The sequence below is a fragment of the Oncorhynchus keta genome, chromosome 8 (genome assembly GCF_023373465.1).
Source record: "Oncorhynchus keta strain PuntledgeMale-10-30-2019 chromosome 8, Oket_V2, whole genome shotgun sequence".
Taxonomy (NCBI): domain Eukaryota; kingdom Metazoa; phylum Chordata; class Actinopteri; order Salmoniformes; family Salmonidae; genus Oncorhynchus; species Oncorhynchus keta.
The window spans coordinates 46734714-46750641 of NC_068428.1; the positions used below are offsets into that span (position 1 = coordinate 46734714).

The 15928-nt window shown below is 47.6% G+C and overlaps 1 protein-coding gene and 1 long non-coding RNA gene across 2 annotated transcripts in view; both read right to left on the reverse strand.

Moving 5' to 3' along the window:
* Positions 1 to 3058: 3058 nt before the first annotated feature.
* The window catches only part of pinx1 (PIN2 (TERF1) interacting telomerase inhibitor 1), a 100600-nt gene continuing 87730 nt past the window's right edge, over positions 3059 to 15928 (reverse strand). Inside the window, exon 7 of the mRNA XM_052524589.1 lies at positions 3059 to 5837. Coding sequence (XP_052380549.1) covers positions 5037 to 5837 — 801 coding nt within the window. The 3' untranslated portion in view covers positions 3059 to 5036. The remainder of the gene's footprint in view (positions 5838 to 15928) is intronic.
* On the reverse strand, positions 11538 to 15228 carry LOC127931520 (uncharacterized). The gene is made up of 3 exons (XR_008141540.1): positions 15163 to 15228; positions 14083 to 14112; positions 11538 to 11592 (listed from the first exon to the last, which is right to left on the reverse strand). It is a non-coding gene; the product is annotated as an uncharacterized LOC127931520 (long non-coding RNA).

Consider the following 15928-nt stretch of genomic DNA (forward strand, 5'->3'; position numbering starts at 1 on the left):
TACGGGTAGATGATTAAGGTAGATCGTTACGGGTAGATGATTACGGTAGATGATTACGGGTAGATGATTACGGGTAGATGATTACGGTAGATCGTTACGGGTAGATCGTTACGGGTAGATGATTACTGGTAGATCGTTACGGTAGATCGTTACGGGTATATGATTACAGGTAGATAATTACAGGTAGATAATTACGGGTAGATAATTACAGTAGATGATTACAGGTAGATAATTACAGGTAGATAATTACGGGTAGATAATTACAGTAGATGATTACAGGTAGATAATTACAGTAGATGATTACGGGTAGATGATTACAGGTAGATAATTACGGGTAGATGATTACTGGTAGATCGTTACTGGTAGATCGTTACAGGTAGATGATTACGGTAGATCGTTACGGGTAGATGATTACGGTAGATCGTTACGGTAGATCGTTACTGGTAGATCGTTACGGGTAGATCGTTACGGGTAGATGATTACGGGTAGCTATTGATGACGCCTGTTGTTTCGACGACTAGACAAACACAGACCGCAGTTTCTTATTCCTCCTTTGACTCATCTTGGTAATATAATATAAATCTGCATATTTAGCAGACGCTTTTATCTGAAGCAACTTAGTCACCCGTAACATTTTACATATGGGGAAAGGGGGATTTTAGTCAGTTGTACCACAATGCATTTAACTGAAATGTGTATTCCACATTTAACCCAACCCCTCTGAAATAGAGAGGTGCGGGGGGGGGGCTGCCTTAAATCGACATCCATGTCTTCGGCAATGTGATGTCTGGGGGAGGCAATGTGATGGTCTGGGGGAGGCAATGTGATGTCTGGGGTAGGCAATGTGATGGTCTGGGGGAGGCAATGTGATGGTCTGGGGGAGGCAATGTGTTGGTCTGGGGAGGCAATGTGATGGTCTGGGGGAGGCAAAGTGATGGTCTGGGGGAGGCAATGTGATGGTCTGGGGGAGGCAATGTGATGTCTGGGGTAGGCAATGTGATGTCTGGGGGAGGCAATGTGATGGTCTGGGGGTGGCAATGTGTTGGTCTGGGGGAGGCAATGTGATGGTCTGGGGGAGGCAATGTGATGGTCTGGGGGTGGCAATGTGATGGTCTGGGGGTGGCAATGTGATGGTCTGGGGTAGGCAATGTGATGGTCTGGGGTAGGCAATGTGATGGTCTGGGGTAGGCAATGTGATGTCTGGGGGAGGCAATGTGATGGTCTGGGGGTGGCAATGTGATGTCTGGGGAGGCAATGTGATGGTCTGGGGGAGGCAATGTGATGGTCTGGGGGTGGCAATGTGATGTCTGGGGGAGGCAATGTGATGGTCTGGGGAGGCAATGTGATGTCTGGGGTAGGCAATGTGATGTCTGGGGAGGCAATGTGATGGTCTGGGGGTGGCAATGTGTTGGTCTGGGGAGGCAATGTGATGGTCTGGGGGAGGCAATGTGATGGTCTGGGGGTGGCAATGTGATGGTCTGGGGGAGGCAATGTGATGTCTGGGGTAGGCAATGTGATGTCTGGGGGAGGCAATGTGATGGTCTGGGGGTGGCAATGTGTTGGTCTGGGGGAGGCAATGTGATGGTCTGGGGAGGCAATGTGATGGTCTGGGGGTGGCAATGTGATGGTCTGGGGGTGGCAATGTGATGGTCTGGGGTAGGCAATGTGATGGTCTGGGGTAGGCAATGTGATGGTCTGGGGTAGGCAATGTGATGTCTGGGGAGGCAATGTGATGGTCTGGGGGTGGCAATGTGATGTCTGGGGAGGCAATGTGATGGTCTGGGGGAGGCAATGTGATGGTCTGGGGGTGGCAATGTGATGTCTGGGGGAGGCAATGTGATGGTCTGGGGAGGCAATGTGATGGTCTGGGGGTGGCAATGTGATGGTCTGGGGAGGCAATGTGATGGTCTGGGGGAGGCAATGTGATGGTCTGGGGGTGGCAATGTGATGGTCTGGGGGAGGCAATGTGATGGTCTGGGGGAGGCAATGTGATGGTCTGGGGGAGGCAATGTGATGGTCTGGGGGTGCTTTGGTGGTGGTAAAAGTGGGAGATTTATACAGGGTAAAAGGGATCTTGAAGAAGGAAGGATATCACTCCATTTTGCAACGCCATACCCTGTGGACGGTCCTTAATTCGAGCCAATTTCCTCCTACAACAGGACAATGACCCAAAGCACGGCTCCAGACTATGCTAGAACTATTCAGGGAAGAAGCCGTCAGCTGGTATTCTGTCTATAATGGAGTGACCAGCAGTCAACCCTATTGAGCTGCTGTGGGAGCAGCTTGACCGTATGGTAACTATGTAGGAGCCAGCAGTCAGCTGGTATTCTGTCTATAATGGAGTGACCAGCACAGTCAACCCTATTGAGCTGTTGTGGGAGCAGCTTGACCGTATGGTAACTATGTAGGAGCCAGCAGTCAGCTGGTATTCTGTCTATAATGGAGTGACCAGCACAGTCAACCCTATTGAGCTGTTGTGGGAGCAGCTTGACCGTATGGTAACTATGTAGGAGCCAGCAGTCAGCTGGTATTCTGTCTATAATGGAGTGACCAGCAGTCAACCCTATTGAGCTGCTGTGGGAGCAGCTTGACCGTATGGTAACTATGTAGGGAGCCAGCAGTCAGCTGGTATTCTGTCTATAATGGAGTGGCCAGCACAGTCAACCCTATTGAGCTGTTGTGGGAGCAGCTTGACCGTATGGTACGTAAGAAGGGGCCCATTAAGCCAATCCAACGGGTGGGAGGTGCTTCAGGAAGCATTGGGGTGAAATCTCTTCAGAGTACCTCAACAAATTGACGACTAGAATGCGAAAGGTCTGCAAGGCTGTAATTGATGAAAGCAAAAAGTTTGAAGGACACAATTATTATTTCAATTAATTATAATTATTTATAACCATGTCAACATCTTGACTGTATTTCCTGTTCCTTTTTGCAACTCATTTCATTTATATGTTTTCATGGAAAACAAGGACATTTCTAAGTGACCCCAAACTTTTGTCACGGTAGTGTACATAGACAAGTCATGTCCTGTTCAACAAGTTACACCCTGCTACAGACACATGTTTAAACCATTTATTTATTTATTTTAGTAGCCAACTGAAAGACAACTGATACGGAGGACAATAATTGTAGCGGATCAATATAAACACGAGACGAAGCAGCTCATGGATTGACAAGGTGATTGGAGTTGTATCAGTAGAAACACTACGTACATATGTTAATGTATGCACAATTGCAATGACAATGTGGACCGCATGTAGTCCTAGGTTCTGGATGTATTGCATGTCAGATTGATTGGCAAAAAGCCCATCGAGAAATTCTTCAACAGCTCAAAAAAAAAACAAAAAAAAAAGTTTTCATTTTTGAGTTTGATTTATTGACCGGGAAACATTGACAGCTTGATTTCATCTGATTATAAAGAGAACACTTTATTATGAAATCAAACACACATCAATTCCTTTCTATAAGAACCCCTGTCCTCTTGTAGACTGGCCCCCTGTCCTGTTGTAGACTGGCCCCCTGTCCTGTTGTAGACTGGCCCCCTGTCCTGTTGTAGACTGGCCCCCTGTCCTGTTGTAGACTGGCCCCCTGTCCTCTTGTAGACTGGCCCCCTGTCCTGTTGTAGAATGGCCCCCTGTCCTGTTGTAGAATGGCCCCCTGTCCTGTTGTAGACTGGCCCCCTGTCCTGTTTTAGAATGGCCCCCTGTCCTGTTTTAGAATGGCCCCCTGTCCTGTTTTAGAATGGCCCCCTGTCCTGTTGTAGAATGGCCCCCTGTCCTGTTGTAGAATGGCCCCCTGTCCTGTTGTAGAATGGCCCCCTGTCCTGTTGTAGAATGGCCCCCTGTCCTGTTGTAGACTGGCCCCCTGTCCTGTTGTAGAATGGCCCCCTGTCCTGTTGTAGAATGGCCCCCTGTCCTGTTGTAGAATGGCCCCCTGTCCTGTTGTAGACTGGCCCCCTGTCCTGTTGTAGACTGGCCCCCTGTCCTGTTGTAGACTGGCCCCCTGTCCTGTTGTAGAATGGCCCCCTGTCCTGTTGTAGAATGGCCCCCTGTCCTGTTGTAGAATGGGAGAGGGGAGACTACAGGGAGACTACAGGGGGCAGATACCACAGGGAGACTACAGGGAGCAGACTACAGGGAGACTACAGGGAGACTACAGGGAGCAGATACTACAGGGAGCAGAGACTACAGGGAGACTACAGGGAGCAGAGACTTTAGGGAGACTACAGGGAGACTACAGGGAGCAGAGACTTTAGGGAGACTACAGGGAGACTACAGGGAGCAGACACTTTAGGGAGACTACAGGGAGACTACAGGGAGCAGAGACTACAGGGAGCAGAGACTACAGGGAGCAGAGACTACAGGGAGCAGAGACTACAGGGAGCAGAGACTACAGGGAGACTACAGGGAGCAGAGACTTTAGGGAGACTACAGGGAGACTACAGGGAGCAGAGACTTTAGGGAGACTACAGGGAGACTACAGGGAGCAGAGACTACAGGGAGCAGAGACTACAGGGAGCAGAGACTACAGGGAGACTACAGGGGGCAGAGACTACAGGGAGCAGAGACTACAGGGAGCAGAGACTACAGGGAGCAGAGACTACAGGGAGCAGAGACTACAGGGAGCAGAGACTACAGGGAGAATACAGGGAGACTTTAGGGAGACTACAGGGAGACTACAGGGGCATCCAGAGAACATACGAGTCACAATGCTCATTATAAAAGTGTATCTCTGGGAAAGCACCAAACTCATCCTGAATGGGTCCAGAAACGTAGGACCACCTCGATTGTTTCCAGCAGATATTCAGTCCAAACTAACCGATGAGAATCACTCTGTGCACAGACACAGTTCTTTCATGTATGAACAGAGGCCTACTGTACTGTAACACAGAAACCTGAGGACTACAGTGCATCCCAAACGGCACCCTATTCTCTCTCTATAATAATATATAGTGCACTACTTTATATCAGAGCCATATGGGAGTAGTGCACTACAAAGGGATTAGGGTGCCATTTGAGATGACGGTTCTAATAGTTCTACAAAGAATGTAGATCTATTCTCTTCTTCTTTTTCTTCTTCTTGTCCTTTTTAGATTTCTTCTCTTTTACCACGATCACCTCATCCTCCACGACAACTACCTCCTCCCTCCATTTCTTATTTACAACCTCGCCCTCCGTTAAGTCTACAATTTGGCGGTCCTGGTTGTTCTGCTCCACGCCAGTGGTGGCGCTGCAGTCTTCAGCCAACACCTCTTTCTCCGCCCGCTTTCTCTTTCTCTTCTTCTCGCGCCCCTCCGACACGGGAGCTACGACACACTCTTCCTTCACCACCACCACGTCATCCTCTTCCCTCTCCCCCTTTCTCTTCTTCTCGCGCCCCTCCGACACGAGATCTACGACACACTCTTCCTTCACCACCACCACGTCATCCTCTTCCCTCTCCCCCTTTCTCTTCTTCTCGCGCCCCTCCGACACGGGAGCTACGACACACTCTTCCTTCACCACCACCACGTCATCCTCTTCCCTCTCTCTCTTTCTCCTCTTCTTCTTCTTCTTCTTCTTTGACGTGAGTTCCTCTGTGTGGTCAGTGACAAAATCAGCCGGGACTTGCTGCGTATCACTGTTCTCTGGTGATGAGGTTGCAGTGGGAGCCTCGCCACGACCCTTTTTCAGCTGAGCCATCCGCTGGGCAAAGTACTCCTGCATGGAGAGGTTGCTGGTGACTGTTTTGGTGATGGCCTCTACATCAGGTTCAGGGGTCGTAACCTTTGTAGCTGGTGCTGTAACTGCCCTGGTCTCCTTCTCGTTCATTCCCTGGGAGTCTGGCCCACTGCTCTCCTACAGAGACAGAGAAATATAGAAACACATTAGAAATGTAAAATTAAGAATAGTTTAAAGTCCCCTACTGTCTACCACTTTACATAATCACTGGTATGTCTAATAAAATCACTGTGTGCATTTATTTCATTTATTTATTTATCATTTATTATACTTGTAATAATTGATTTCCCCTGAGCCACCTTTTGCCATTAAATGCTCAGGTCTGATTGTGTGAGAGTGTTGATACAAATGTAAATATATTTACATATATTTACATACACGGCCCTGATTGGAGGATAACATTGTGTAGACTCTAAAAGACTCTAAAAGCAGGACTCTTCATTTTGACGAGATGAAAAAGGTTATTAGAATTGAAAAAGGTTTGAATTACCACTGTTCTAGTAACTACCACCCTTTCATATGCAAATTAAAGATGACTGGTCATTGGTCAGAATAATCCAATTGTGATGTCATGCTCTGGTCCAAAAACTCCATCCCACCTGGCCAGGCTGAAATAACAACCTTTTCCCACCCCACCAAAGAGCTCTTACACTAAAAAAGGCCCTGACAATAATTTCCACAATTTCAGAGTGTTGTTTTCAACCTCCGGGTGGAAAAATATGTATATTTTTAAATGGGGAAAAAAACATCAAGTGTTTGACTGCACTTTAAAACGGTCAACACCCCCCCCCGTCTCTCCATCTCACCTCCACAACCACTGACCCTTTAAAACGGTCAACACCCCCCAGTCTCTCCATCTCACCTCCACAACCACTGACCCTTTAAAACGGTCAACACCCCCCCCAATCTCTCCATCTCACCTCCACAACCACTGACCCTTTAAAAACGGTCAACACCCCCCACCCAGTCTCTCCATCTCACCTCTACAACCACTGACCCTTTAAAACAGTCAACACCCCCCAGTCTCTCCATCTCACCTCCACAACCACTGACCCTTTAAAACAGTCAACACCCCCCAGTCTCTCCATCTCACCTCCACAACCACTGACCCTTTAAAACGGTCAACACCCCCCAGTCTCTCCATCTCACCTCCACAACCACTGACCCTTTAAAACGGTCAACACCCCCCCCAGTCTCTCCATCTCACCTCCACAACCACTGACCCTTTAAAACAGTCAACACCCCCCAGTCTCTCCATCTCACCTCCACAACCACTGACCCTTTAAAACAGTCAACACCCCCCAGTCTCTCCATCTCACCTCCACAACCACTGACCCTTTAAAACAGTCAACACCCCCCAGTCTCTCCATCTCACCTCCACAACCACTGACCCTTTAAAACGGTCAACACCCCCCAGTCTCTCCATCTCACCTCCACAACCACTGACCCTTTAAAACGGTCAACACCCCCCCCAGTCTCTCCATCTCACCTCCACAACCACTGACCCTTTAAAACAGTCAACACCCCCCAGTCTCTCCATCTCACCTCCACAACCACTGACCCTTTAAAACAGTCAACACCCCCCAGTCTCTCCATCTCACCTCCACAACCACTGACCCTTTAAAACGGTCAACACCCCCCCCAGTCTCCCCATCTCACCTCCACAACCACTGACCCTTTAAAACGGTCAACACCCCCCAGTCTCTCCATCTCACCTCCACAACCACTGACCCTTTAAAACGGTCAACACCCCCCCAGTCTCTCCATCTCACCTCCACAACCACTGACCCTTTAAAACGGTCAACACCCCCCCCCCAGTCTCTCCATCTCACCTCCACAACCACTGACATCGTCACATTGCAGCACTGTCTGTCAGAACATCTCACCAGTGTACAACAATAATAAAATAGAGAACGTGAGATCTTGACAGTAGAGTTCCCTGAACCGTTCGGCTTCTATTGGTTTCAATTAGAAGACAAGTTTTTTTGTGTTGCTAAGGGAGTCTTTGCACCCTGTCTATGGTAGGTGCCAGGTTTGAGTGTGTCGAGAACTGCACCTATGCTCGGGTTTACACACTCAACTGTTTCCCGTTTGTATCAAGAATGGTCCACAAGCTAAAGTACATCCAGCCAATGGGACACAACCTAAAGTACATCCAGCCAATGGGACACAGCCTAAAGTACATCCAGCCAATGGGACACAACCTAAAGTACATCCAGCCAATGGGACACAACCTAAAGTACATCCAGCCAATGGTCCACAACCTAAAGTACATCCAGCCAATGGTCCACAACCTAAAGTACATCCAGCCAATGGTCCACAACCTAAAGTACATCCAGCCAATGGGACACAACCTAAAGTACATCCAGCCAATGGGACACAACCTAAAGTACATTCAGCCAATGGTCCACAACCTAAAGTACATCCAGCCAATGGGACACAACCTAAAGTACATCCAGCCAATGGGACACAACCTAAAGTACATCCAGCCAATGGGACACAACCTAAAGTACATCCAGCCAATGGGACACAACCTAAAGTACATCCAGCCAATGGGACACAACCTAAAGTACATCCAGCCAATGGTCCACAACCTAAAGTACATCCAGCCAATGGTCCACAACCTAAAGTACATCCAGCCAATGGGACACAACCTAAAGTACATCCAGCCAATGGGACACAGCCTAAAGTACATCCAGCCAATGGGACACAACCTAAAGTACATCCAGCCAATGGGACACAGCCTAAAGTACATCCAGCCAATGGTCCACAAGCTAAAGTACATCCAGCCAATGGTCCACAAGCTAAAGTACATCCAGCCAATGGGACACAACCTAAAGTACATCCAGCCAATGGGACACAACCTAAAGTACATCCAGCCAATGGGACACAACCTAAAGTACATCCAGCCAATGGGACACAACCTAAAGTACATCCAGCCAATGGTCCACAACCTAAAGTACATCCAGCCAATGGTCCACAACCTAAAGTACATCCAGCCAATGGTCCACAAGCTAAAGTACATCCAGCCAATGGTCCACAACCTAAAGTACATCCAGCCAATGGGACACAACCTAAAGTACATCCAGCCAATGGTCCACAAGCTAAAGTACATCCAGCCAATGGTCCACAACCTAAAGTACATCCAGCCAATGGTCCACAACCTAAAGTACATCCAGCCAATGGTCCACAACCTAAAGTACATCCAGCCAATGGTCCACAGCCTAAAGTACATCCAGCCAATGGTCCACAGCCTAAAGTACATTCAGCCAATGGTCCACAAGCTAAAGTACATCCAGCCAATGGTCCACAACCTAAAGTACATCCAGCCAATGGGACACAACCTAAAGTACATCCAGCCAATGGGACACAACCTAAAGTACATCCAGCCAATGGGACACAACCTAAAGTACATCCAACCAATGGTCCACAAGCTAAAGTACATCCAGCCAATGGGACACAACCTAAAGTACATCCAGCCAATGGGACACAACCTAAAGTACATCCAGCCAATGGGACACAACCTAAAGTACATCCAGCCAATGGGACACAACCTAAAGTACATCCAGCCAATGGGACACAACCTAAAGTACATCCAGCCAATCGGACACAACCTAAAGTACATCCAGCCAATGGTCCACAACCTAAAGTACATTCAGCCAATGGGACACAACCTAAAGTACATTCAGCCAATGGTCCACAACCTAAAGTACATCCAGCCAATGGTCCACAACCTAAAGTACATCCAGCCAATGGTCCACAACCTAAAGTACATCCAGCCAATGGTCCACAACCTAAAGTACATCCAGCCAATGGTCCACAACCTAAAGTACATCCAGCCAATGGGACACAACCTAAAGTACATTCAGCCAATGGTCCACAACCTAAAGTACATTCAGCCAATGGTCCACAACCTAAAGTACATTCAGCCAATGGGACACAAGCTAAAGTACATCCAGCCAATGGGACACAACCTAAAGTACATCCAGCCAACACAACCTAAAGACACAACCTAAAGTACATCCAGCCAATGGGACACAACCTAAAGTACATCCAGCCAATGGGACACAACCTAAAGTACATCCAGCCAATGGGACACAACCTAAAGTACATCCAGCCAATGGGACACAACCTAAAGTACATCCAGCCAATGGGACACAACCTAAAGTACATCCAGCCAATGGGACACAACCTAAAGTACATCCAGCCAATGGGACACAACCTAAAGTACATCCAGCCAATGGGACACAACCTAAAGTACATCCAGCCAATGGGACACAACCTAAAGTACATCCAGCCAATGGGACACAACCTAAAGTACATCCAGCCAATGGGACACAACCTAAAGTACATCCAGCCAATGGGACACAACCTAAAGTACATCCAGCCAATGGGACACAACCTAAAGTACATCCAGCCAATGGGACACAACCTAAAGTACATCCAGCCAATGGGACACAACCTAAAGTACATCCAGCCAATGGGACACAACCTAAAGTACATCCAGCCAATGGTCCACAACCTAAAGTACATCCAGCCAATGGGACACAACCTAAAGTACATCCAGCCAATGGTCCACAACCTAAAGTACATCCAGCCAATGGGACACAACCTAAAGTACATCCAGCCAATGGGACACAAGCTAAAGTACATCCAGCCAATGGGACACAAGCTAAAGTACATCCAGCCAATGGGCCACAACCTAAAGTACATTCAGCCAATGGTCCACAACCTAAAGTACATCCAGCCAATGGTCCACAACCTAAAGTACATTCAGCCAATGGTCCACAACCTAAAGTACATCCAGCCAATGGGACACAACCTAAAGTACATTCAGCCAATGGTCCACAACCTAAAGTACATTCAGCCAATGGGACACAACCTAAAGTACATTCAGCCAATGGTCCACAACCTAAAGTACATCCAGCCAATGGGACACAACCTAAAGTACATTCAGCCAATGGTCCACAACCTAAAGTACATCCAGCCAATGGTCCACAACCTAAAGTACATCCAGCCAATGGGACACAACCTAAAGTACATCCAGCCAATGGTCCACAAGCTAAAGTACATCCAGCCAATGGTCCACAACCTAAAGTACACCCAGCCAATGGTCCACAACCTAAAGTACACCCAGCCAATGGTCCACAACCTAAAGTACATCCAGCCAATGGGACACAACCTAAAGTACATCCAGCCAATGGGACACAACCTAAAGTACATCCAGCCAATGGGACACAACCTAAAGTACATCCAGCCAATGGTCCACAACCTAAAGTACATCCAGCCAATGGTCCACAAGCTAAAGTACATCCAGCCAATGGTCCACAAGCTAAAGTACATCCAGCCAATGGTCCACAACCTAAAGTACATCCAGCCAATGGGACACAACCTAAAGTACACCCAGCCAATGGTCCACAAGCTAAAGTACATCCAGCCAATGGTCCACAACCTAAAGTACATCCAGCCAATGGTCCACAACCTAAAGTACATCCAGCCAATGGTCCACAACCTAAAGTACATCCAGCCAATGGTCCACAGCCTAAAGTACATCCAGCCAATGGTCCACAGCCTAAAGTACATTCAGCCAATGGTCCACAAGCTAAAGTACATCCAGCCAATGGTCCACAACCTAAAGTACATCCAGCCAATGGGACACAACCTAAAGTACATCCAGCCAATGGGACACAACCTAAAGTACATCCAGCCAATGGGACACAACCTAAAGTACATCCAGCCAATGGTCCACAAGCTAAAGTACATCCAGCCAATAGGACACAACCTAAAGTACATCCAGCCAATGGGACACAACCTAAAGTACATCCAGCCAATGGTCCACAACCTAAAGTACATTCAGCCAATGGGACACAACCTAAAGTACATCCAGCCAATGGTCCACAACCTAAAGTACATCCAGCCAATGGGACACAACCTAAAGTACATTCAGCCAATGGTCCACAACCTAAAGTACATCCAGCCAATGGGACACAACCTAAAGTACATCCAGCCAATGGGACACAACCTAAAGTACATCCAGCCAATGGGACACAACCTAAAGTACATCCAGCCAATGGGACACAACCTAAAGTACATTCAGCCAATGGGACACAACCTAAAGTACATCCAGCCAATGGGACACAACCTAAAGTACATCCAGCCAATCGGACACAACCTAAAGTATATCCAGCCAATGGTCCACAACCTAAAGTACATCCAGCCAATGGTCCACAACCTAAAGTACATCCAGCCAATGGGACACAACCTAAAGTACATCCAGCCAATGGTCCACAACCTAAAGTACATCCAGCCAATGGTCCACAACCTAAAGTACATCCAGCCAATGGTCCACAACCTAAAGTACATTCAGCCAATGGTCCACAACCTAAAGTACATCCAGCCAATGGTCCACAACCTAAAGTACATCCAGCCAATGGGACACAAGCTAAAGTACATCCAGCCAATGGTCCACAACCTAAAGTACATCCAGCCAATGGGACACAAGCTAAAGTACATCCAGCCAATGGGACACAACCTAAAGTACATCCAGCCAATGGGACACAACCTAAAGTACATCCAGCCAATGGGACACAACCTAAAGTACATCCAGCCAATGGGACACAACCTAAAGTACATCCAGCCAATGGGACACAACCTAAAGTACATCCAGCCAATGGGACACAACCTAAAGTACATCCAGCCAATGGGACACAACCTAAAGTACATCCAGCCAATGGTCCACAACCTAAAGTACATCCAGCCAATGGTCCACAACCTAAAGTACATCCAGCCAATGGTCCACAACCTAAAGTACATCCAGCCAATGGGACACAACCTAAAGTACATCCAGCCAATGGGACACAACCTAAAGTACATCCAGCCAATGGGACACAACCTAAAGTACATCCAGCCAATGGGACACAACCTAAAGTACATCCAGCCAATGGGACACAACCTAAAGTACATCCAGCCAATGGGACACAACCTAAAGTACATCCAGCCAATGGGACACAACCTAAAGTACATCCAGCCAATGGGACACAAGCTAAAGTACATCCAGCCAATGGGACACAACCTAAAGTACATCCAGCCAATGGGACACAACCTAAAGTACATCCAGCCAATGGGACACAACCTAAAGTACATCCAGCCAATGGGACACAAGCTAAAGTACATCCAGCCAATGGTCCACAACCTAAAGTACATCCAGCCAATGGGACACAAGCTAAAGTACATCCAGCCAATGGGACACAAGCTAAAGTACATCCAGCCAATGGGACACAAGCTAAAGTACATCCAGCCAATGGTCCACAACCTAAAGTACATTCAGCCAATGGTCCACAACCTAAAGTACATCCAGCCAATGGTCCACAAGCTAAAGTACATCCAGCCAATGGTCCACAACCTAAAGTACATCCAGCCAATGGGACACAACCTAAAGTACATTCAGCCAATGGTCCACAACCTAAAGTACATCCAGCCAATGGGACACAACCTAAAGTACATCCAGCCAATGGTCCACAACCTAAAGTACATCCAGCCAATGGGACACAACCTAAAGTACATCCAGCCAATGGGACACAACCTAAAGTACATCCAGCCAATGGTCCACAAGCTAAAGTACATCCAGCCAATGGGACACAACCTAAAGTACATCCAGCCAATGGGACACAACCTAAAGTACATCCAGCCAATGGGACACAACCTAAAGTACATCCAGCCAATGGTCCACAACCTAAAGTACATCCAGCCAATGGGACACAACCTAAAGTACATTCAGCCAATGGTCCACAAGCTAAAGTACATCCAGCCAATGGGACACAACCTAAAGTACATCCAGCCAATGGGACACAACCTAAAGTACATCCAGCCAATGGGACACAACCTAAAGTACATCCAGCCAATGGGACACAACCTAAAGTACATCCAGCCAATGGGACACAACCTAAAGTACATCCAGCCAATGGGACACAACCTAAAGTACATCCAGCCAATCGGACACAACCTAAAGTATATCCAGCCAATGGTCCACAACCTAAAGTACATCCAGCCAATGGTCCACAACCTAAAGTACATCCAGCCAATGGGACACAACCTAAAGTACATCCAGCCAATGGTCCACAACCTAAAGTACATCCAGCCAATGGTCCACAACCTAAAGTACATCCAGCCAATGGTCCACAACCTAAAGTACATCCAGCCAATGGGACACAACCTAAAGTACATCCAGCCAATGGGACACAACCTAAAGTACATCCAGCCAATGGGACACAACCTAAAGTACATCCAGCCAATGGGACACAACCTAAAGTACATCCAGCCAATGGGACACAACCTAAAGTACATCCAGCCAATGGGACACAACCTAAAGTACATCCAGCCAATGGGACACAGCCTAAAGTACATCCAGCCAATGGTCCACAACCTAAAGTACATCCAGCCAATGGTCCACAACCTAAAGTACATCCAGCCAATGGTCCACAACCTAAAGTACATCCAGCCAATGGTCCACAACCTAAAGTACATCCAGCCAATGGGACACAACCTAAAGTACATCCAGCCAATGGGACACAACCTAAAGTACATCCAGCCAATGGGACACAACCTAAAGTACATCCAGCCAATGGGACACAACCTAAAGTACATCCAGCCAATGGGACACAACCTAAAGTACATCCAGCCAATGGGACACAACCTAAAGTACATCCAGCCAATGGGACACAACCTAAAGTACATCCAGCCAATGGGACACAACCTAAAGTACATCCAGCCAATGGGACACAAGCTAAAGTACATCCAGCCAATGGTCCACAAGCTAAAGTACATCCAGCCAATGGGACACAACCTAAAGTACATCCAGCCAATGGGACACAAGCTAAAGTACATCCAGCCAATGGGACACAAGCTAAAGTACATCCAGCCAATGGTCCACAACCTAAAGTACATCCAGCCAATGGGACACAACCTAAAGTACATCCAGCCAATGGGACACAACCTAAAGTACATCCAGCCAATGGGACACAACCTAAAGTACATCCAGCCAATGGGACACAACCTAAAGTACATCCAGCCAATGGGACACAACCTAAAGTACATCCAGCCAATGGGACACAACCTAAAGTACATCCAGCCAATGGGACACAAGCTAAAGTACATCCAGCCAATGGTCCACAACCTAAAGTACATCCAGCCAATGGGACACAACCTAAAGTACATCCAGCCAATGGGACACAAGCTAAAGTACATCCAGCCAATGGGACACAAGCTAAAGTACATCCAGCCAATGGTCCACAACCTAAAGTACATTCAGCCAATGGTCCACAACCTAAAGTACATCCAGCCAATGGTCCACAAGCTAAAGTACATCCAGCCAATGGTCCACAACCTAAAGTACATCCAGCCAATGGGACACAACCTAAAGTACATTCAGCCAATGGTCCACAACCTAAAGTACATCCAGCCAATGGGACACAACCTAAAGTACATCCAGCCAATGGTCCACAACCTAAAGTACATCCAGCCAATGGGACACAAGCTAAAGTACATCCAGCCAATGGGACAAAACCTAAAGTACATCCAGCCAATGGTCCACAACCTAAAGTACATCCAGCCAATGGGACACAACCTAAAGTACATCCAGCCAATGGTCCACAAGCTAAAGTACATCCAGCCAATGGGACACAACCTAAAGTACACCCAGCCAATGGTCCACAACCTAAAGTACACCCAGCCAATGGTCCACAACCTAAAGTACATCCAGCCAATGGGACACAACCTAAAGTACATCCAGCCAATGGGACACAACCTAAAGTACATCCAGCCAATGGGACACAACCTAAAGTACATCCAGCCAATGGGACATAAGCTAAAGTACATCCAGCCAATGGGACACAAGCTAAAGTACATCCAGCCAATGGGACACAACCTAAAGTACATCCAGCCAATGGGACACAACCTAAAGTACATCCAGCCAATGGGACACAACCTAAAGTACATCCAGCCAATGGGACACAACCTAAAGTACATCCAGCCAATGGGACACAACCTAAAGTACATCCAGCCAATGGGCCACAACCTAAAGTACATCCAGCCAATGGGACACAACCTAAAGTACATCCAGCCAATGGGACACAACCTAAAGTACATCCAGCCAATGGGACACAACCTAAAGTACATCCAGCCAATGGGACACAACTGCGAGAAGCATTCGA